Here is a 20,987-nt window from a genome sequence, read left to right as displayed (position 1 = left end):
CAATATACACACTTCCTCTATGGGGCTCACTAAATACACGTTTCGTCATTTATTGTTTGATGCTAAGTTGCTTTTTTCAGAATTGGTTATTTTTCTCGCTTTAGCGTAAGCAGTATCCGTATTAAAAGCTATTAGGCTTTTCGGTTGAATCAACAATTTAAAACACTGCCATACAACCATAATAGATATCATATACTTTTAGGTTCAAAGAGGAAATTTGTTGAATATGGTTGCAGCCTTCCTTTCGAGCTAGTCTCTTTTAGGGAGTTGGAAAGGAGCTCAAGGATTAAGGGGCGAGGACCTGGTATTGAGCTCAAGACGCAAGCTAATTGCTACAGGGTTTGACCTTCATCGCTGTAGCGTGAAACACTACTTTATAACACTACGTATGCCAACCGTGAGTCAACCCTACACCTCAAGCTAAAGGTAGGCAACTGAGAATTTAACGGAGGTAATAAAAAATTGGATTTGAAACACGGAAGACTGCTGTTTCGTCAAAACTAAAACATAAAATCGATCGATTAATATTGGTATTTATCGTCTAAAAAACTTATCAATTCTATGTAGGACTAAGAGATAGCAAACTAAAAAGAGTAATCTCCTCCGTTATCATCCTAGCCGTAATAACATATTATACAAAATCCCCTTAAACTTCCCATATTTATTGGCCGGGTACCAAACCAAACCTCTTCTTCAAAGTAACTCTTTGTCTTGAATATTTGTCATCTGGAGAAAATCTGGCTGGATGAGCAGACTTTGTAATTTCGCCGGTCTCAGTGCTCTTCTTCAATGTGTAGATTCTTTTGCCGTCTGGGCCTAAAGTGTACATCAAATGCATTTTGTCTGGATGTTTTTTATTGGTTTCTTACGAGGTATCTTCTCTTTCTCTGAAAACCACGATCACTAATTTTTTTGAAGCACACGAACCATTTATAATGATGAAGTGATGAGCTTAACTTGAAATTTTTTTCTTCTTCCGCTTAGTTGAAAAATTGAAACGAAAAAAAAAAGCAAATTCGTGCAAAAGGATAATATAGTATTTCCTATAACAAGCTATAATACTATCATAAAGTATCAAAATATCGCTGCGAGTTGCACATTACCTTGCTTTCATCTATTTTAGTACAAATATAAATAAATATACTACGTTCTCATCCTTGTAGCCTTTTTAAAATCTATAAATAAGATCAAAAACAATCTGGTTCATATGCTTTGGTATACATACCTAATGCCTTTATGGGAAACAAAAATCTATAACTTGGGTATTCGATTGCACAGGAATGATTAAAAACACCTTCTACGCTCTCAAATTTCCATTCTCCGGATTCTTCTTGTCTATGCTTTAAAAGCTCAATACCTCGGTCAATGACCTCTCTTTTCGGGTATTCAGCAAAAAGCAGTGCAATCAGTGCCCATGCTGTTTGGACGACTAGAGAGTCTTCACTATCCACATAACTATGCAACTCACTAGACTTCATCGATTCACCCCAACCACCGTCTTTCATCTGCTTGCTCACCAGGAAATCACAACCTTTTCTCACCGTCGAGGAATTTTCGTATGTTTCTCCCACAGTGTGTAGTGCTTCCAACGCAAACATACCTGCATAGGTGAAGCAAATACCCCAGCTTCCATACCAACCTCCCTCTGGTAGTTGAGACTTCTTGATGTATTCAATAGCGATTCTGATACATGTAGATATTTCCTCTTTTTTATAGTCAAAAAACTTATGGAAGTAGGTCAGTCCAAGAACGGAAGAATCTGTGCACTCCACGTATGGGTATTCTACCATGATGTTACCGAAAACTTCAGCTGGATTCAAGTTCTCCATGGCCAGTGGCGCTTTGATTTTTTCATAAGTGGCGAAGGAGCCATATTCAAAAGAGCCGATGTTTTGTAAATTCAATAGTACATCAACACCCTCAAATAAGCGTTCATTGGTGATCAAATGATGTACGTCACTAAAGACCGGAGAGTTTCTTACCATGATAATAGCCTTGATCGATTCTGCAGTACAGTCAGAAACCGTATAACCTTGAGTCTTTGTTGAAAAACCCCAAGCACCTTTTCTTTTGTCTCTAAAACTACCAGGAACGCATTCAGTGTCAAACTGAGAACGACACAAGAATTTATAAGCGGAGACAATTGTGTTATAAAATTCCGGTCTTTCTGCCAGACCAGCAGTAAAAAAATATTGAATGGCAAATGCACAGTCCCAAGTTTGCACACCGTTGGTTCCCATAATGGTCATGCCCTGTGGGCCATGAAACAATGCATCCTTGAATCTGTATTGGAAATCTTTGAAGGCTTTTGAATCTACACCTTCTTCAATTAAGGTAACAAGGGCACAAAATGCTTGATTAACAGGTGCTATACACAAAGAATCGGTATTTTCAATTTCCTTTTTAATCAGGTCGTAAACTTTTCTCTTGGATAAGGAATAAATGAATCGATTTCTCAAGTATTTTTCGTAAAATACAACAAAACAATTTGCAATATTCAAAATTTTAGAGTGTGGATAATATAAATCCACTCCACACACAGTGTTTCTGTGGTTAGAAAAGTTAATCTTATCAAATGGTTTGACGTAAATTTCACCCCTCAATTCTTCAAGAAGAGGAGTCATGGGACATACAAACTTTACCAATGACAGGTAACTGACTGGAATGTAAACGCCTCTAGTATGAACCCACCATCTTCCTGGATGAATAGGCAATGAGTACGGAAGTAGCCAAGTTTCAGGAGGAGCAGGGTTAACACCTTCCCATTTATACAAGTTTAATGCACTTAGCCAAACTTTGCCCCAGTGTGGCGCACCAATAGCACCGCCTAATCTTAATAAAGTATCTCTTGCCTTGACACAAACGGGATGATTTTTCGATAGGCCTAACAGACGCAAAATAACATAGTTCAGTACAGTACCAAAAACAGTAGATTTGTCCACGGAGTGCAACCCCCAACCACCATCGACGGGATGTGCCGTGTTCACGATGTATCTGATTAATTCTATCCTTTCATGTTCAGGAATTTGAATGCCAGCAATATAGCTCACAGCAACATAACCAATTGTCATGAACATGGGCCCTTTATATTGACATGGGAAAATACCAGAATCGGGCTCTTGCAAGAGTTTGAAGAAAGATGCACCGTTATGGCAGGCATCGAAAGCCGAAAAGTCTGGTGAATGCTTGTTTTTTTCTGGGTGGGGTTGAGGAAAGTCTGGATCTTGAAGAAGCCATTGTGTGAAAGTGGATGGCGGGTCGTTAGCTGCTTGCTCAGGCGTCAAGTATTCCCAGCTTTCTCGGCCTGATTCATCAGTTCTTAATCTCCAGCGACGTGGATCTGTCTTTGGAAGACCGATTTTTTCAGAATAAAATTCTGTCATTTGCTCTATACTTGCTTAATTGACGACTGTTGGAAGGATTATAGACGGCGAGAATACATCGATGAGGTTATTAGCACTCAATGGTTTTATCAAGTACAAAAACTATGTAATATTTCCTATGAAAATGTGTATGTCTGTAAATAGCCGATATAAAAACTTTTCAACTAAACGATCCTAAACGAAAAGTTTCCGCACAGACGAAATCTCAAAAAGAAGATATAGAGAGGCTTTGACAACAAGAATAGAAAGAAGTAAGATAGAAATCAAGACTGGATTTCGTTATTGGATGTGGGGTAGCAGGGAAGGTCCCTGAACATTTCGAGTCGGGACTCGAGACATGTATTATGACTAGTTTACCGTGACCAAGTATAAAAAAGTAATACAAAAATCAAGTCGGATGGTGGGTAACACGGTCGGCTTGTCTTACATAGAGCACTTCCAAATTTTGTCTTGCATCTTGCCATATCAATAATATGCTTTGAAATCAATGTACTATATAAAAGCATCTGCTAGGGCTCAAAATTCGCATCCACCTTACGCCATGACTACATTAAGCATATAACTTTAAGCTGCAACGACAATGCCATACGGCGTGACCAAATCAAGATCAGTGTACGCGGTTAAAAGTACGATATCATGGTTACACACAACCCGACTATCTACAAACAGTTAATATTGGGACGAACTAAATGCTCAAACAATCATAATATTCGATCACAACCGAGTCAATTTTGGGTAACAACGTGCGTAGATTCAAAAACTAGACAAGATACATAAGAGGAATTAAACAACCTGTACCGGAGCCCAAAGGACTATTAGGCAAGTTTGCCGCGCGGGAATTAGTGGCGCTGCACTGTTTGAAAATCCAAGGTATTATTAACAGTACTATCTATTCATATACTATGACAATGATGTCACACGATATATTAGGTATGTATTAGCGAAGTTTATGCATACAGCATTGATAAACACATGTTACCTAGTCATCCAGACTGGGTACCTTGTTAACTAAAATTCAAATAAGCTTTTCCCGAAACTGTGCACTTCAAAACTTATAGAGGTGGCCAACATACATTCTAATTAATCGGCTTTTAAGCCGCTTAATGCTTGAGTTTGTCAATTGTCATGGTAGGCTATAAAAATATTGATGCTGGAATGGTCCCCTTTTCGGTAATCGTGCAGAGAATATTGAAGCATTTATCAATATTGATAATAGCTGCTGCTATTGCCTTAGCAGGCAACCGGGAAAGAACGATAGCAAGAGCAAGAGCAGCAGCAAGCCAAAAGCCGCTTCAGCGAGACATGTCAGTGACTACACTTATGTCGATAGAGATGGAGACAGGCGCGTTCGGTGTATGATGTGCTCCGGCAACCCATTAACAACACTGGTGCTTACTTTTTCGATGGCATGGTTACACTCACTAGCTTTGTCGACACTTTAGATTTAAATTTACAGCGGACAGACGAATGCACGACAAAAGCACAAGTAGTCGAAGTCATAACAATCGCTAATTGTGCGCTAGGAGTGGGTGTTTTGTTATTTGTATTGTCTCCTAAAATACGATTGGCCTAATGCAACTAACTATCTATCCTGCTCCACCGCAAGTGCTGGCAGGTGCGCCCCCAGGATGCTAGTGGGAAAAAAAAATTAAGCTACCGAGATCCGTTCAAGCTCATTAGTATAGGTTTTACTTCTTGGACGCTTAAGGTACTTATGGGATGATAGATTTTTCTCGAATCATAACCTGCACCAAAAGAAACTTGAATTACACATAGATAGTATCAACCTGCAGGATCAAGTACTCAAAGCCTTAATCGTAATACCATGCCTACAAGCATCTTGCTCCTGACAGTAAAATGTACCTGATTAGTTAGTTTAGTAAGTCGTAATAATTAGGAATAAGCTGTTCTTTCTCAAATTGTATAAGAGAGGTATAGAAAATACACGCTGATTGGTTACTTGAAACCCAATGGTTCAGACATGATTCAGAATATGGAAAACATTTCATCATGTATGACTCTTCTCCTTATATGCTAATTTCCGTTCAATTAACAGATCTTTATACTCATATTCATGAAGTATGTTTGTCTCAGTTTTAACATAATTAATATCATATTGGATAGTGTTCGAGATTACCTATACCCAAGACCATCTAAAAGCTTGTAGTCGTAAGAACTTATTCACGGCTGGCTCAAATAAACAACGATGTACCTAGTATTATGACTAGAGTAGGTGGGAAAAACACAAGCGTGCCTCAGATTATGCATAAGTTTGTTTTCCCGTTTAGTTCTTTCATCAAATAACAAGCGGATTTAGCTCAGTTGGGAGAGCGCCAGACTGAAGAATAAACTTCAGTCAAGTAATCTGGAGGTCCTGTGTTCGATCCACAGAATTCGCATTTATTTTTTCGTTGCAATTTTTATTTATAATAAAAGTGCTTCCTAGTTGCTTGACTGATTCATGTATGAATAGTTAGTTAATTTGTTCTATTGTCGTACGTAACTAAATAACATATACGTCAAAAAAAAAAAAAAAAATTTTTTGAATGATGATTGATGCGTTTTGTTTATTAGTGAGATTTTAGTAGTTTTCTAGAGTGAGCATTACAATCTTGATYATAATCTCTGGCTCTCTTTGGCAAAGTGATGATGGGGGTTGCGATATGGTGTGATTTCTTCATCAAAGTGTTTGTTTCCCACAGCAAGAGATCGCTGTATGGAACGGCTAGCTGGTAATCCAGTTTCCCAAGGCACCATCTTTCCATGAGGGAGAGATCCTTGGCGTGCAGCCCGCTTATAATCTGCCAGTTCTTCATCGAGTAGGTGTTGTCGTTCAGAAACTTGTGGGACAGAATAAGACAAGAGAGGAATATCCTCTTGGAGCAGCGCGAGAATTCAGGCAGCGAGGGCTCGTCTCCTATGTTGGATTGGTAGATCTTCTGGAAATAAAAGGTGGCCAGGACAGCGTTTTCCTTGCTACACTTTGATCTTTTAAAGACTTCATTTAAGAATTTTAGAATGTTTTGAGGGGAGTTGTCGATTTTGCTGTTTGAGAGAGGCCGACTAATTTCGGATGCAAAATTTGATATAATAATTGCTAAATTTGTCTTCCTCTTAATGGAACTAAGTTGAGGAGGAGGAGGAGTGCTGTTTGTCTCAGTGGGAGGGGTCTGGTAGGGGTTACTGCTAGTGGAGAGATTCTTACCTTTAACAACAACACCAAACTCTTTAGAATCCGGAGTGAATCTATGATTTTCATACATTCTTTATATTTTAATTAATAGTGCTTATTTTTTATTGTTAATGTTCTTTTTTTTTTTAATTTATTTTTATTTTATTTTTTTCCTATTACAATAATTTGTTTATGATTTGTATTATTGTATATCTTCTTTAGCGCGCATCCCTGGAGAAGGGGAAACCTAAAAGATGGAAGAGTGCATTACTGCTACTATATCAAACCGAGAAAAACCAAAAAAAAACAATTATATTACGCCTGAGCCAACAAAAAAGAAAAACCAGATAAAAGTGTATGCGAATGCCGAATGCAAATGGGGGAAATGGGAGGGAGTGGAGAGAAGCTTGTTTCTATTTTTTTATATGGGTAACAACCAAAGTTGCCAAGAATATATATATTCCGCCAACTACCACGTCGTTACAGTAGACGGGGCAAGCAATATACAAAGAACAAAAAATCACACCTACACGATAAGCAGTCGTTAGTTCTCTTTCCACTTATATAACAGGGAGCCGAGACGCTTAGCAGCGTATGACACATCGTATGCTGCCCAGTCAGCCCCGCGCCTTCTCGAAAACCACAGTGTTAGTCATCCCGCGTTTCTTTTTTTTTCTTCGCCGAGTTGCCGAAAGTCATTTTTCCTGCGGCAACGGGTGAAAATACGGCATCACCTTACACGGCGGCCGGGAGTTGGAAGCTGGCGCAATACATCGGTTTGGTCGGCGCGACCTTGCGAACCAGATGCAGGGCAACGGCTTGCAATGGCAGCTCGTGCGCCGTGACCTGAAGTGCGGCGACTATGCGCGCATGAACGCGCTCGTGCAACTCGTGCTCGGTGACCTCTTCGCCGGGCGGGTACTTCTCGAAGCAGTGCACGTGCACCCACGGCATTTCGTTGTTACCGTCTTCGCGGGCGTATTCGGCAAAGATGCCGCGGAAGTTGCCCAAGAACGAGATGGCGCTGTCGGGCAGGTTCATGACATAGTGACTGATTCGAGCTGGGATCGGCACTTCTTTGAAGCGCGGTTGCTGTTGTTGTTGCTGCTGCTGCTGGGACCGGTGGCGTTTCCTGGCGGGAACAGGGATCTTAATCGTGCCGTCTTCTTCGTTCTTGATCCATTGCTGTAAGAGTTCTGGCGAGCGACGGATGAACTCCGCGCCGTCCATGTTGAAGGACTTGACCGTCTGGGCAACCTTGTTCAGTGCGATGTTCTCTTGCAGGGACTTGTAGCTCTCCGGATTCAGGTCATTGGCCAACACAATGACATCTTTCTTGCCCGCGGGCACGGCAAAGGGCCCCACGCCGGCGAAGACGTCGCACACGACCTGACCTGGCTGGAAGTACTGCTTGACCAGTCTTTCGTGCTCAGTGTGCAATCTGGAGTTCCAGTACACCTTGCTGAAGTCGAATCTGAATGTGCAGTTGGATTCTCGCTGCTCCACCACCAGGCTGTCGCTCTTCCCGGCAATGACCTTCATCGGGAAGGTCCGGAACTGCGTGGCGATGGAACTCACTTTGTCCACCACGCATTCGATCTTGTTGTTCTTGTCCAGGATGACCTGTCCGATGAGCGAGTCGAAGGGCTTGAACTCGCTACGCAGGTTCAGATGCGCAATGTGACCGGTGATCGTGAAGCCCGTGGGAATCTCTTCCAAGAACTCCTCGGGCAAGACTGCTCGAAGGATTTCTTCCGCCTTCCAGAAATCGTAGTCTAGCACGTATTCATGCGCTAGGATCTCGGCCCGGTTTTCCTTGAGGAAGTCCAATGCTTCCGCAGGCAGCTGCGCATACGCTTCCTCCACACTATGAATGGAATCGTGTAACAACACCCCCTTCGAGATTGTGCCATTGTCGCTATCTGCGGTCTTTAGCTTCTTGTTTTGCACGCTTGTGGGTTCCTCCGATGGCTTGGCGGCGCTCAATTTCACAACGTGCGGGATACGTGGCACCCTTAGAATGCAATCTTTGAAGTTCTTGGAGAACGTGCTGATGTTCTTGGGCTCGGGAAACTTCACTGCACACATTGGTATCCTGGTGATGAAAAACGACCTGTCTAATTCTCGCATTTCGCGGTTCACTGGCGGGCTGTAAGGGAATACTCCTGACATCTTGCACGATCTGATCAGTTTATTTACTCTTTGCAATACGGGTAGTGCGGTTTTCATGCAATGAACAAAGGAAAAAAATAACAGTTTTTTGCCTCTACCTTTAGTTCAAGCTAACAATATTTAAATTTTTCACTCAAGGTCTTTGTTTTTTCCATTTTTTTTCGCAATACAAAACTGAATGATGAGCTGAAGAAAAAATGATAAAACCAAAATTGAAAAAATATCTTTCTTCTTAAAGTGCTGACACACCATATTTGTACGAAGGGTCAAGGAGAATAAGCATGTCTGAAGTCATCACAATCACCAAACGAAATGGGGCTTTCCAAAACTCTTCCAATCTGCTGTATAACAACGCAGGAATATCGGACGACGAGGATGAAGATGAGCAAGACATCTATTTGCCGGATGTAAACTCACGTTCTAAAGATGAGTCCGACTCTCAGATTGTGACACCCGGTGAACTGGTCACCGATGACCCCATCTGGATGAGAGGTCATGGCACATACTTTCTTGACAACATGACCTACTCCTCCGTCGCGGGTACAGTGTCCCGCGTCAATAGACTGCTATCGGTTATCCCATTGAGAGGTCGTTATGCTCCAGAGACTGGTGACCACATCGTGGGAAGAATCGCTGAAGTGGGTAATAAGAGATGGAAAGTAGATATTGGCGGTAAGCAACACGCCGTGCTTATGTTAGGCTCTGTTAATTTACCGGGTGGTATTCTAAGAAGAAAATCTGAAAGTGATGAATTGCAAATGAGAAGTTTTTTAAAAGAAGGTGACCTACTGAATGCGGAGGTGCAGTCTCTGTTCCAGGACGGTAGTGCTTCTTTACATACAAGATCCTTGAAATATGGGAAGTTGAGAAATGGTATGTTTTGTCAAGTTCCAAGCTCTTTAATCGTTAGAGCTAAAAACCACACTCATAATTTGCCCGGTAACATCACCGTGGTTCTCGGGGTCAATGGTTATATATGGTTAAAGAAAACCTCTCAGATGGACCTGGCAAGAGACACACCCACTGCTAACAACAATGCCTCGAATAAATCATCGGGCCCCACTGGAGCAGTATCGTTAAACCCTTCCATTACAAGACTAGAAGAGGAATCATCTTGGCAAATATATTCAGACGAGAATGACCCTTCCATATCAAACAGCATACGACAAACAATTTGCCGGTATGCGAATGTCATCAAGGCGTTGGCATTCTGCGAAATCGGTATTACTCAACAGCGTGTGGTGAGTGCTTACGAAGCTAGTATGGTCTATCCAAATATAGGCGAACTGATCGAAAAAAACGTAATGGAGTCCATCGGTAATGATATTCTTACCGCTGAGAGAATGAGAGGTAATGGCGACTAAAAAAAAAATTGACGTACACAAATTATATATATATATATATATATGTCTGTGTGCTTGCACACAGACAGTTAGCAGGCACACAGACATAATTCATTAAACTTTATCTCAAACGTTACTGCCATTGTTTTGATAATATAAATATATTCATTCTTTCTATTTATCTCTATTTAGAACAAACTTTTTACAAAAAAAAGAAGAAGTGATACAAATTTTATTTTTTCCCCAGAATTTTCATTAGTTCTTAACTTTCTTGATTGGCTTACCATTGGCAAATGTAGCAGCGACAATCAATGGGAAAACAGTGGTGACATCAGCGAAAAGTTTGACGGATTTAGCTTCTGCTTTAATCTTACCCCAAGAAACAGCCTCATCAGGTCTAGCGCCTGCATCAGAACCATCGTATTCTTGACCGGTGTTGATGTAAACGGCATAATCAGCACCATTTCTCATCAAACAAGCATTGGCAATATGATGCTTAATCAAACCACCACCTAAAATGATCATACCGGCTCTGTAAGCGGCCATGGACATGGAGTTAACCTTACGGATATCACCGACAATGTCAACTCTTAGTTGTTTTGGTGACGCTTTGAAAGTGTGGAAAAACAACATATCACCAATGGAACCATCGGTCAAAGATGGGCAAAAGATTGGGATCTTGTTCTTGTGAGCCCAGTAAAGGACAGAAGATTCGTCGTTAATTTCCTTACCGAAACGATCGATCATCTTAGATGGAGTCCAAATGGGCGAGTCTACGTCTTGGTTGGCATCCAAACAGTCAACGCCATGTTTCTTGACGTATTCTTCTTGTTCTTCCAACATCTTGTCCAAGACTGGAACAATCCATTCTTCAAACTTACAATAGTTATCATTTGGAACCAGCAAGTTACCAATACGGTTCATACCTTGATCACGCAAAGTCTTACCCTTCAATGCAAATTCACCCATGTAAGTTGGAGCAAGACACTTAATTAAATCTTCTTCCACACCACCGGCCGAAGTGACAATTGCGTCAACCATCTTGTGTTGAACCAAATAACGTAGAGTCTCACGAACACCAGAACTGATCAAGTTAGAAGTGTAACCCATAAAAATGGTTGTCTTTTGGTACCCATCTTCATCGAAACAACCTTTCTTTTCATGGTCTTCCAATTCGTCAATATGCTTACCTCTCCATGATCTCATACTATCGATAATCTCACAAGCGGTACCAACTGAACTAGCTTGAAAACCCATGGTTTTCATAGCTTCTATCAGGTCAGTTGCTCTCATATCGGTAGCCTCAGGCTTTGAATAGTCGATACCTTTGACTTTGACGAAGTCATCTGGAACAGGAACAGATGCTTTCAAGACGGCGTCTTGCAATAGTTCTGGTAGTTTTTCGTTAATATCGGACATTTTCCTTATGTGAAAGTTGACCTAGTTAATTACCTTTTCACTATGCTGTTTGTATTCGAAGCGATAAGCAAGCCACTGGAAGAAACCCTTTGGGATGGAAAAGAAAGAATCGTATTTGATTTTTTTACTTTTTGCTTTTTAATTTTTTTTTTCACCTTTTTTTAAAGTTCCTCCCGCAATGCGTTTACCATCAACCTGGTGATGGCGAGATATTTATTGGCATCTCGTTCGTGACTCTCTATTGTTCAGCAACCAATCAGTGCAGCACTGAAGAATACGAAAACGTGTGGCTACCAGTGATCCGCGGAGACGGCCTTGCTGTTCCTAGCAGCAAATTTCCGCGGTCAAGTATACTATACTATTTTCCTGGAGGTCTCTGACTTGGAACGTCTGTTTGTGGGCCGAAGAATTCAAAGATTGACATATATTCAAAGTTGTTCCTGGATAGATATAATTTAAATTGCGATACCGCAGTTGTGTAATAGGCTTTCTCAAAAGCGGCTGGATGCATTTCAGTAATAGCTGGATTGAAAAGGGACCTTGCATGATGATATCTTCGTACCCCTCAACTCGGCGACAGTATTCCTTGTCCCAATGTATTCGATGTGGATTTAGAGACAATTGCCCATACGCTATGATGTCCATATCAGTAACAGTGAAATTCCCCAAGCTTTTGTACCCCACTCTTTCTGCCGGGGGGTCTGTTGGAGCCTTGTTTGGTAGTGAGTTTGTATACATTAAGATTCTTCTCTCCAATAAGCAGATGTCACTCTTGTTAGTCCTTTTCTCAAGGTGACTTTGTAGAAGGGCCCTTTCAATACAAACGACATGCTCGTTCCGCAACTTCTTTATGTATTTAATCGATTCTTGGCATATGTATTCTTGGTCTAAGTTGATGGGCGAATACTGGATAAGCTCGCCTTGACCCCAAACCCTTCTGCGGTATTGTAACTTGGGGTCTTCCAATAGTATGGCGGGGCTTTGGTAGTTGAAATACCCATCTTTACCAAACTTTTCAAATGGTGGCGGAAAGAAAAGAAAATGTTCACCTATTTGAAGTTGCTTCGTTGCATTCGGTGTAGGAAGTCGTCTCGAGAACAAGCTATTGAACGCTTTAACACGGTGCCTGGATAAGAGATCCTTGAGTATCCATCTTGTAGATTTCATGCTGATAATCTGAACCTTTGGAAAAAATATTCTTTCTGGAGTATCGCAGGTAAGTTTGCGTATAAAAACTGCAGCTTAAAGCAGTAAGTAAATAAAAAAGGGCAAAACTACTCCGGTTTTTTTACCTGCCATAGGTCTCTTGTCTGCACATAAAATGTAAAGACAAAGAGTTTTGTGTTGTATATTCAATAATTTATATATAAAGTATGCAAGTTATCTGAAGGAAAATTTATATATGTGGACCGGCAAATGCCAGTTTAAAAGCCTAAGTTTCTGGTTCCAAAGTTAATTTACTCAACTTCGCTAAATAAATCACTATCTAGATCCTCAGGCACATCACTGTAATGCTCATCCTCGCTGGACGAAGATTCATCATCACTCACAGCATCGGCCTTGTTTTCACCGTCGCCCTCTTCTGCAGCCCTGGCTTTTCTTCTTTCCAACTTACGTTCCTTCTTAGCATCTTTGACAGCCTTCTTTTTCGCGATGTTTTCTTCTTGCTCTTTCTTTCTTTGTTCCTTGAGTCTCATCTTTGCAGCATGTCTCTTCTCCAATTCTCTAATTTCTCCGCTTGATTTTTGAACGTATTCGTGATGCAACACTTTTCCTGAACAGATTCCTTCTTCGATCTTGACCAGTTTCAAGGTTAGTCTTGGTCCCAATTCGGTAAGTTTGATAGCCTTCTTACGTGGAGTTGGTTGGGAAGGTTCTTGGCGTTTGGGCTCCTCCATTTCTACGTCTTCTTCTTCTCCTTCCTCTTTAGCATCCTTTGTCTCTGCTGATTTCTTTTGAGGTTTCGAGTTTTGAGATTGCTTTGCTTTGACGTCTTGGTTATCAACCACTCTCACAATAGCGTCGTCTTCTATTTCCGATTCAGACGTATAGGCACCCAAATCGTGGTCCAAGATTAATGAGGAAATGTCATCTTTTCGATGTAAATTCGGCACCGTTTTACTCAAATTATTCTTAGCCTTATAAAGTCTTTTCAGGTTTCTCGAAATTTCTACCTCTCTAATATCGATGAAGTAATGACGCATGGAAATTTCGCCCGTTGCTCTGTCCTTGTTAATCATGAATACACGTTTGATAGAATTTAATGAAGTCCTAGCTGGATTTAAAGGTGGGAAGATGTTTTGAAACATGGAAACAACGACCTTCTCTACGTTTACATCCTGATTGTCTTCATCGGATTTCTTGGATGTGGAAAACCCGTTTAAGACTAGCAATGGTGGATTTAGTACGTCATCATTATTCAATGATTTTGGTCTTTTTAAGAACTTTTTGATATCTTTCCCTAAAGAATAATCCATCACTTGAAAGGTCACAGTAGGACCCTGTGGAGTTCTTGCTATCTTCAAAGAAACATTACCTGTCTTTTCGGATTGTGTGAACATAAAGAGATGAGTAACACCTAATGGACCACACATAACAACAAAATCCTTGAGTTTATTGGACTTACGCTCTTTTAGTTTTATAGCTGTATGTGGTTGCATGATTTGACGAAAATCCTTTACTAATTGGTTCAAAGAGTGGTTGGCCAGAGAAGTTTGCCCGACTCTAATGACCATTGATTTTGGAATACCTTTTTCCTGCTCAGGTACAACCTGCGCATGAGTTCTCTTTTTTTGTCTTCTTTTGGCCATTTTGGAATACCGATGTTTCTATGTGTTAGATTGCCTAAGTTCTTTCAAGATTATTTAAACGTAACAAATTGAAACTTTCCTCATCTACTAAAAAATAACGAACAAATAGTGCGATGAGATGAGCTTTTTCATTTTTTTTTTTCATTGAAAAATTTCACTTTCGTTTAGGATGATAGAAAATGAAAAATTTAATTTAATCGATGAGCATTAGAGAATAATAATATATTTAACTACAGTGCCTTTTGTGAGGGCTATTAACCGCTACTTGACAAGGAAAAGGTATTTAAGCAGGCTATTAAGATGTCAAAGATCATTAAGAAAAAGGAAAATAAGAATGTTAACGAATTAGCTTCTTTGGCTGAAAAGATCAGAGCAAAGGCTCTTGAGAACCAAAAGAAACGGATAGAAGCGGAAAATGAAAGTAGTTCAGAATCTGATTCTGAAGAACCTTCCGCTATTGAAAAAAAAAGAGTTTCCAAACCAAAGAGCAAATCTAAAGACTCCACGTCGACCGAAAATGACCATTCAAATGACGGTGAATCCTTCGAAACTTTTAACGAGTTAAATCTGGTTCCCGAGCTACTCCAAGCTTGTAAGAACTTGAACTACTCCAAACCAACTCCAATTCAATCTAAATCAATTCCACCAGCACTTGCAGGCCATGATATCATTGGTCTTGCACAAACAGGTTCCGGTAAGACTGCTGCGTTTGCTATTCCCATTTTAAACCGTTTATGGCACGATCAAGAGCCATACTATGCATGTATTCTTGCCCCAACGAGAGAATTGGCACAACAGATCAAAGAAGCTTTTGATTCATTAGGGTCCTTAATGGGTGTAAGGTCGACATGTATTGTGGGTGGTATGAATATGATGGACCAAGCTAGAGACTTGATGAGAAAACCACATATTATCATTGCTACGCCTGGTAGATTAATGGATCATCTAGAGAACACCAAGGGGTTCTCGCTGAGGAAGCTGAAATTTTTAGTCATGGATGAAGCAGATAGATTGTTAGATATGGAATTCGGACCCGTTCTTGATAGAATTCTAAAGATTATACCAACGCAAGATAGAACTACATATTTATTTTCTGCCACTATGACTTCCAAAATTGATAAATTGCAAAGAGCCAGTTTGACAAATCCTGTGAAATGTGCCGTATCAAATAAATATCAAACCGTGGACACATTGGTGCAAACATTGATGGTTGTGCCAGGCGGTCTCAAAAACACTTATTTGATATATCTATTAAATGAGTTCATCGGGAAGACAATGATTATTTTCACTAGAACAAAGGCCAATGCCGAAAGATTATCGGGATTGTGCAACTTGCTGGAGTTCAGCGCCACTGCTCTACATGGTGACTTGAATCAAAACCAAAGAATGGGTGCTCTGGATMTGTTTAAGGCAGGAAAGAGAGCTATCCTTGTCGCTACAGATGTTGCTGCTAGAGGATTAGATATTCCATCTGTGGATATAGTTGTAAACTACGATATTCCTGTTGATTCTAAATCCTACATTCACCGTGTGGGTAGAACAGCAAGAGCCGGTAGATCAGGGAAATCTGTTTCGCTGGTGTCACAGTATGATCTGGAATTGATCTTAAGGATTGAAGAAGTGTTGGGTAAAAAACTACCGAAGGAAAATGTGGACAAGAACATTATATTAACCCTGAGAGACTCTGTTGATAAGGCCAACGGTGAAGTTGTCATGGAAATGAACAGAAGAAACAAGGAGAAGATTGCCAGAGGTAAGGGAAGAACAGGAAGAATGATGATGAGAGAAAACATGGATAGGGGTGAAAGATAACCTGAGTCAGCACACTCCGCCCCTTTTACTTTTTCGTTTCAGTCAATCGCTATTCTTCATTCAGCTATATACTTATATACATGTATACAGATGAGCATAAGTATAAATCCATAATATTGAACTTTCAAGTCAGAAAATTCCTACGCGTTTCCCATGTGTTTCCCATTTGTTTCTCGAGACATTCATAACCCATTCCACGTAATTGAAAAAGTTTGAAAGTCCGACGGGTAAATCTGACCTATCCATCACTTGTTACGGAATATTTCTTTTTTTTTGTTTAGTCTTCCCGTTGAACGTGATGTGAAATTTTTTCCAAAAGATGATGAGGTTGGATAATATGTGAGATATTCGGTAGTTAATTTGCACGTACAGCGTATGTTATGATTGTATATGAATTGTAATATTCACTACCACAGCCACAACTACAACTAAAAATAAGATGTCCTCTCCAGTGATCGGTATCACCTTCGGTAACACCTCATCTTCCATCGCTTACATCAACCCAAAGAATGACGTAGACGTTATTGCCAACCCAGATGGTGAGCGTGCCATTCCATCTGCTTTGTCCTACGTCGGTGAGGATGAATATCACGGTGGTCAAGCTTTGCAACAATTGATCAGAAACCCTAAGAACACCATCATCAACTTCCGTGACTTCATTGGTTTACCATTCGATAAATGTGACATTACCAAGTGCGCTAACGGAGCCCCAGCTGTTGAAATTGACGGTAAAGCTGGGTTCATTATCTCAAGAGGTGAAGGTAAAGAAGAGAAACTTACTGTTGATGAAGTTGTCTCCAGACATTTGAACAGATTGAAGTTGGCTGCTGAAGATTACATTGGCTCTACCGTCAAGGAAGCTGTGTTGACCGTCCCAACAAACTTTTCTGAAGAACAAAAGACTGCCTTAAAGGCTTCTGCCGGAAAGGTTGGCTTGAAGATTGTTCAATTCATTAATGAACCATCTGCTGCTCTATTGGCCCATGCTGAACTATTCCCATTTGAAAAGGATGTTAACGTAGTCGTTGCTGATTTTGGTGGTATTAGATCCGATGCTGCTGTTATTGCCGTTCGTAACGGTATCTTCACCATCTTGTCTAGTGTCCACGACTTCAACTTAGGTGGTGACAACTTGGATACTGAATTGGTAGAATACTTCGCCAATGAATTCCAAAAGAAGAATCAAACTAACCCAAGAAAGAACGCTAGATCTTTGGCCAAATTAAAGGCTAACTCTTCCATCACTAAAAAGACTTTATCTAATGCCACTTCAGCTACCATTTCCATTGATTCTTTGGCTGACGGGTTTGATTATCACGCTTCTATCAACAGAATGAGATACGAGTTAGTGGCTAACAAGGTTTTCGCTCAATTCTCCTCTTTCATTGATTCTGCCATTGCCAAAGCTGAATTAGACCCATTAGACATCGATGCTGTTCTTTTGACTGGTGGTGTATCATTCACTCCAAAGTTGACCACCAATTTGGAATACACATTACCAGAATCTGTTGAAATTCTCGGTCCACAGAACAAGAACGCTTCTAACAATCCAAACGAATTATCTGCATCCGGTGCCGCTTTACAAGCCAGACTAGTCAGCGACTACGATGCCGATGAATTAGCTGAAGCTTTACAACCAGTTATCATCAACACCCCACATCTAAAGAAGGCCATTGGTTTGGTCGGTGCCAAGGGTGAATTCCATCCAGTTTTGCTAGCTGAAACTTCCTACCCAGTACAAAAGAAATTGACTTTGAAACAGGCGAAGGGTGACTTCTTGGTTGGTGTTTACGAAGGTGAACATCACATTGAGGAAAAAACTTTGGAACCAGCTCCAAAGGAAGAAAACGCTGAAGAAGACGATGAAAGTGAATGGTCCGACGACGAACCAGAAGTTGTCAGGGAAAAACTGTACACTCTGGGTACTAAATTGATGGAATTAGGTATCAAGAACGCCAACGGCGTTGAAATCATTTTCAACATCAACAAAGACGGTGCGCTAAGAGTCACTGCTAGAGATTTGAAGTCTGGCACTGCTGTTAAGGGTGAATTATAGAGCTCTTCAAGACGCAGTTATAAGTATATGTATATAGAAAAATAAATACATGATGGTATTATGCAGTCTTTAGAGAAAAGAAAATAATATTAAATAAAAAAAGAAGAAGCTAAGTTTTCATGATTCAACTTGCAGTTAGGTAATCAATGAGCCGTGCGTGTCCTGTATAAGCCCATTTTTTTATCTTTCCCATTATTAATATTTTTTCTATGATCGGCGGCCGCTAACGGTTTCTCGAGAAATCTTATCATGCTGAAATTTAATAATGACTAATTACCACTCTGCTTTAATAAAAGAAGACAGATAGATCCATTGTACCTCTCTTTCAACCTACGTAATAGTACGCCGACAAGAATAAACTAATAAAATATTCGCAACCGATCTAACACACCATGACCGCGACGCATAGAACCACTATTCATATCCTTGGATTGGGTGCCATGGGTACCGTTTTGGCAGTAGATCTTTTGAGATTTACGAATGCCCTYGTCGTGCCTCTATTCAGATCACAAGAAAGACTTGCACAATTTCAAGAGGCAAACGGGAACAAAACTTCTATTCGTAAAATCTATCTAGAGGGCGCGCCACTGTTGTCATACCCAATTGAGAGAAGCGAATGCCCTGAAAGTTTTTCCAAGAAACCTATTGACAATTTGGTTGTTACTACAAAAACTTATCAAACTAAGGAAGCCCTGGCTCCTTATTTGCCGTACATAAATGAAAACACAAACTTGATCCTCATCCAAAACGGACTGGGTATTTTAGAGTTATTGAGGGAAGAAATCTTTATAGATTCAAAAAACAGACCTAATTTATTTCAAGGTGTCATCTCCCATGGTGTTTATCAGGATAATGCTGGTGTCTTTAATCACGCTGGGTGGGCCGGTATGAAGATTGCTAGATTGCCTTGGACTGATGAAGATATGATTCAGAAAAAAATAATTGTTAAACAGGATTTGGCCAATAACTCGTTGGTGAAATTGTTAATGGAACCAAAATTTGCCAAGGAGTTTGGTATGGAACACTCTACCTACCAAGAAATGCTATCTGGCCAATTATTTAAGTTTTTAGTCAATGCGTGCATAAATCCAGTTACCGCAACGCTCGATTGTATCAATGGTGAAATAAAGGACTCCTGTGGCCCAATTTTCAGATCCATCATTGATGAATGTCTGCAAATATTAAGACTGGCTTACAAGCCGCTGTTTGAGTACCGCGAGAAATTTGGTGGAAATGATGAATACCCAGATATGAACGTCAATGAAGTTTTAACTACCGACAATATGGTTTCCGAAGTCACCAGGATTGGTTGTGATATCAATGCCAAAAACAGTAGTTCTATGAGACAAGATTCTCTGTTCTTAAGAGACATCGAGATTGAGTTTATTAATGGTTACGTTGTTAGATTGGCATCGAAATTGAACTTAGATCCAAACTCTTCTAAAGTCAACAAGACCATTCAAGAAATGGCTAGTTTGAGACTGGCATTGAACAGGTCCAGAAAGATCAACGGAGACTGGAGAAGCGAATGAGAGCCCTCATTTATCTCAGAAATCAGATATACTTATATACATAATTATAAAAATACACAGCTGTTATGTAACGTCGCAGTTGACCAATCCAGCTAGTTATCGATCGAGCCTGCTTATTGGCGTTTACTTCTATAGCCAAAAAGGTGAGGAATCAATGAGCGATGCCAATTTTTCGTCTCGCTGAAATGAAAAAATTTCATTCTACAATAAGGAAATATGTAAATTGAAAAGTTACCAAAGGCAAAGATTGAGAGCTAAAAGAATAAGGATGCTGGTCGATTTAAATGTGCCATGGCCACAGAACAGCTATGCGGACAAAGTGACTCCACAGGCAATCAATAATTTAACAAAGACATTAACCACATTGCATACATTGGGATATACGCACATCGCCATAAATTTTACAGTAAATCACAGTGAGAAGTTCCCCAATGATGCCAAGATGCTAAACCCCATTGACATAAAGACACGGTTTGGGGAATTGATGGCTCAAACGGGTCTAAAACTGTATAGCAGAATCACTCTAATCATCGACGACCCATCAAAGGGCCAGTCTCTCTCCAAGATAAGCCAAGCCTTTGATATTGTAGCGGCCTTACCGATCAGTGAGAAGGGTCTTACTCTCTCAACGACCAACTTGGATATTGACCTACTGACCTTTCAGTACGGTTCGCGTCTACCCACGTTCCTCAAACACAAAAGCATATGTAGTTGTGTGAACCGAGGTGTAAAACTGGAGATCGTTTACGGGTACGCACTGCGTGACGTACAGGCTCGGAGACAGTTTGTCTCTAATGTGAGAAGCGTCATCAGGAGCTCGAGGTTCAGAGGCATTGTCATCGGCAGTGGTGCCATGTCGCCATTAGAGTGTCGTAACATATTGGGAGTAACGAGCTTAATCAAGAACCTGGGTCTTCCGAGCGACAAGTGCTCTAAGGCCATGGGCGACCTGGCCTCACTGGTTCTACTGAATGGGCGCTTAAGGAACAAGAGTCACAAGCAGACCATCGTTGCTGGTGGTGGTGATGAAGACGACAATGACGTGGTCAACGACGTGCAAGGCATCGACGACACGCGGACCATCAAAGTCGTCAAAAGAACTATGGACCCTGAGCAGCTGGGCCACGCCGCCAAGAGGCGCAAGCCATGAGCTTGCACGACTAAATACAACGTATAATGTATAGATAGAATTACATGCCACAATCATAGCAAGGGTATTATCATCGCGTCGCACGGAAACGCGACGCGAATTCGCGAAAAGACAACAATAGAGGGAAAGAAAAACAAA

At 40.7% G+C, this 20,987-nt stretch overlaps 12 protein-coding genes and 1 non-coding gene across 13 annotated transcripts; 6 read left to right on the top strand and 7 right to left on the bottom strand.

Moving 5' to 3' along the window:
• Positions 1-661: 661 nt before the first annotated feature.
• Positions 662-838, bottom strand: NOP10 (snoRNP complex protein NOP10; the record flags this gene model as incomplete). The annotated part of the gene is made up of 1 exon (XM_018365599.1): positions 662-838. One exon carries the CDS (start codon positions 836-838, stop codon positions 662-664), a length of 177 nt encoding a protein of 58 aa, XP_018221854.1.
• A 349-nt stretch (positions 839-1,187) lies between these two features.
• On the bottom strand, positions 1,188-3,383 carry ERG7 (lanosterol synthase ERG7; the record flags this gene model as incomplete). The annotated part of the gene is made up of 1 exon (XM_018365598.1): positions 1,188-3,383. One exon carries the CDS (start codon positions 3,381-3,383, stop codon positions 1,188-1,190), a length of 2,196 nt encoding a protein of 731 aa, XP_018221853.1.
• Positions 3,384-5,690: 2,307 nt separating this feature from the next.
• On the top strand, positions 5,691-5,782 carry DI49_2475. Its single transcript is given in 2 exon segments — positions 5,691-5,728; positions 5,746-5,782. It is a non-coding gene; the product is annotated as a tRNA-Phe (tRNA).
• Positions 5,783-5,953: 171 nt separating this feature from the next.
• On the bottom strand, positions 5,954-6,646 carry PCL5 (Pcl5p; the record flags this gene model as incomplete). Its single annotated transcript, XM_018365597.1, has 1 exon — positions 5,954-6,646. The coding sequence occupies one exon, from the start codon at positions 6,644-6,646 to the stop codon at positions 5,954-5,956; it is 693 nt and encodes a 230-aa protein (XP_018221852.1).
• A 644-nt stretch (positions 6,647-7,290) lies between these two features.
• TRM5 (tRNA (guanine) methyltransferase) lies at positions 7,291-8,784 on the bottom strand (the record flags this gene model as incomplete). The annotated part of the gene is made up of 1 exon (XM_018365596.1): positions 7,291-8,784. One exon carries the CDS (start codon positions 8,782-8,784, stop codon positions 7,291-7,293), a length of 1,494 nt encoding a protein of 497 aa, XP_018221851.1.
• Positions 8,785-9,008: 224 nt separating this feature from the next.
• Positions 9,009-10,091, top strand: RRP4 (exosome non-catalytic core subunit RRP4; the record flags this gene model as incomplete). The annotated part of the gene is made up of 1 exon (XM_018365595.1): positions 9,009-10,091. The coding sequence occupies one exon, from the start codon at positions 9,009-9,011 to the stop codon at positions 10,089-10,091; it is 1,083 nt and encodes a 360-aa protein (XP_018221850.1).
• A 234-nt stretch (positions 10,092-10,325) lies between these two features.
• Positions 10,326-11,489, bottom strand: DYS1 (deoxyhypusine synthase; the record flags this gene model as incomplete). The annotated part of the gene is made up of 1 exon (XM_018365594.1): positions 10,326-11,489. One exon carries the CDS (start codon positions 11,487-11,489, stop codon positions 10,326-10,328), a length of 1,164 nt encoding a protein of 387 aa, XP_018221849.1.
• A 324-nt stretch (positions 11,490-11,813) lies between these two features.
• Positions 11,814-12,656, bottom strand: HTD2 (hydroxyacyl-thioester dehydratase HTD2; the record flags this gene model as incomplete). Its single annotated transcript, XM_018365593.1, has 1 exon — positions 11,814-12,656. One exon carries the CDS (start codon positions 12,654-12,656, stop codon positions 11,814-11,816), a length of 843 nt encoding a protein of 280 aa, XP_018221848.1.
• Positions 12,657-12,946: 290 nt separating this feature from the next.
• On the bottom strand, positions 12,947-14,299 carry SSF1 (rRNA-binding ribosome biosynthesis protein; the record flags this gene model as incomplete). The annotated part of the gene is made up of 1 exon (XM_018365592.1): positions 12,947-14,299. One exon carries the CDS (start codon positions 14,297-14,299, stop codon positions 12,947-12,949), a length of 1,353 nt encoding a protein of 450 aa, XP_018221847.1.
• Positions 14,300-14,599: 300 nt separating this feature from the next.
• RRP3 (RNA-dependent ATPase RRP3) lies at positions 14,600-16,111 on the top strand (the record flags this gene model as incomplete). Its single annotated transcript, XM_018365591.1, has 1 exon — positions 14,600-16,111. The coding sequence occupies one exon, from the start codon at positions 14,600-14,602 to the stop codon at positions 16,109-16,111; it is 1,512 nt and encodes a 503-aa protein (XP_018221846.1).
• Positions 16,112-16,550: 439 nt separating this feature from the next.
• SSZ1 (ribosome-associated complex protein SSZ1) lies at positions 16,551-18,167 on the top strand (the record flags this gene model as incomplete). Its single annotated transcript, XM_018365590.1, has 1 exon — positions 16,551-18,167. One exon carries the CDS (start codon positions 16,551-16,553, stop codon positions 18,165-18,167), a length of 1,617 nt encoding a protein of 538 aa, XP_018221845.1.
• A 392-nt stretch (positions 18,168-18,559) lies between these two features.
• PAN5 (2-dehydropantoate 2-reductase PAN5) lies at positions 18,560-19,699 on the top strand (the record flags this gene model as incomplete). Its single annotated transcript, XM_018365589.1, has 1 exon — positions 18,560-19,699. One exon carries the CDS (start codon positions 18,560-18,562, stop codon positions 19,697-19,699), a length of 1,140 nt encoding a protein of 379 aa, XP_018221844.1.
• A 268-nt stretch (positions 19,700-19,967) lies between these two features.
• RPP1 (RNA-binding RNA processing protein RPP1) lies at positions 19,968-20,849 on the top strand (the record flags this gene model as incomplete). Its single annotated transcript, XM_018365588.1, has 1 exon — positions 19,968-20,849. The coding sequence occupies one exon, from the start codon at positions 19,968-19,970 to the stop codon at positions 20,847-20,849; it is 882 nt and encodes a 293-aa protein (XP_018221843.1).
• Positions 20,850-20,987: the final 138 nt, after the last annotated feature.

This window comes from Saccharomyces eubayanus, chromosome XV (assembly GCF_001298625.1).
Source record: "Saccharomyces eubayanus strain FM1318 chromosome XV, whole genome shotgun sequence".
Taxonomy (NCBI): domain Eukaryota; kingdom Fungi; phylum Ascomycota; class Saccharomycetes; order Saccharomycetales; family Saccharomycetaceae; genus Saccharomyces; species Saccharomyces eubayanus.
This window is presented reverse-complemented; position numbering and strand designations above follow the sequence as displayed.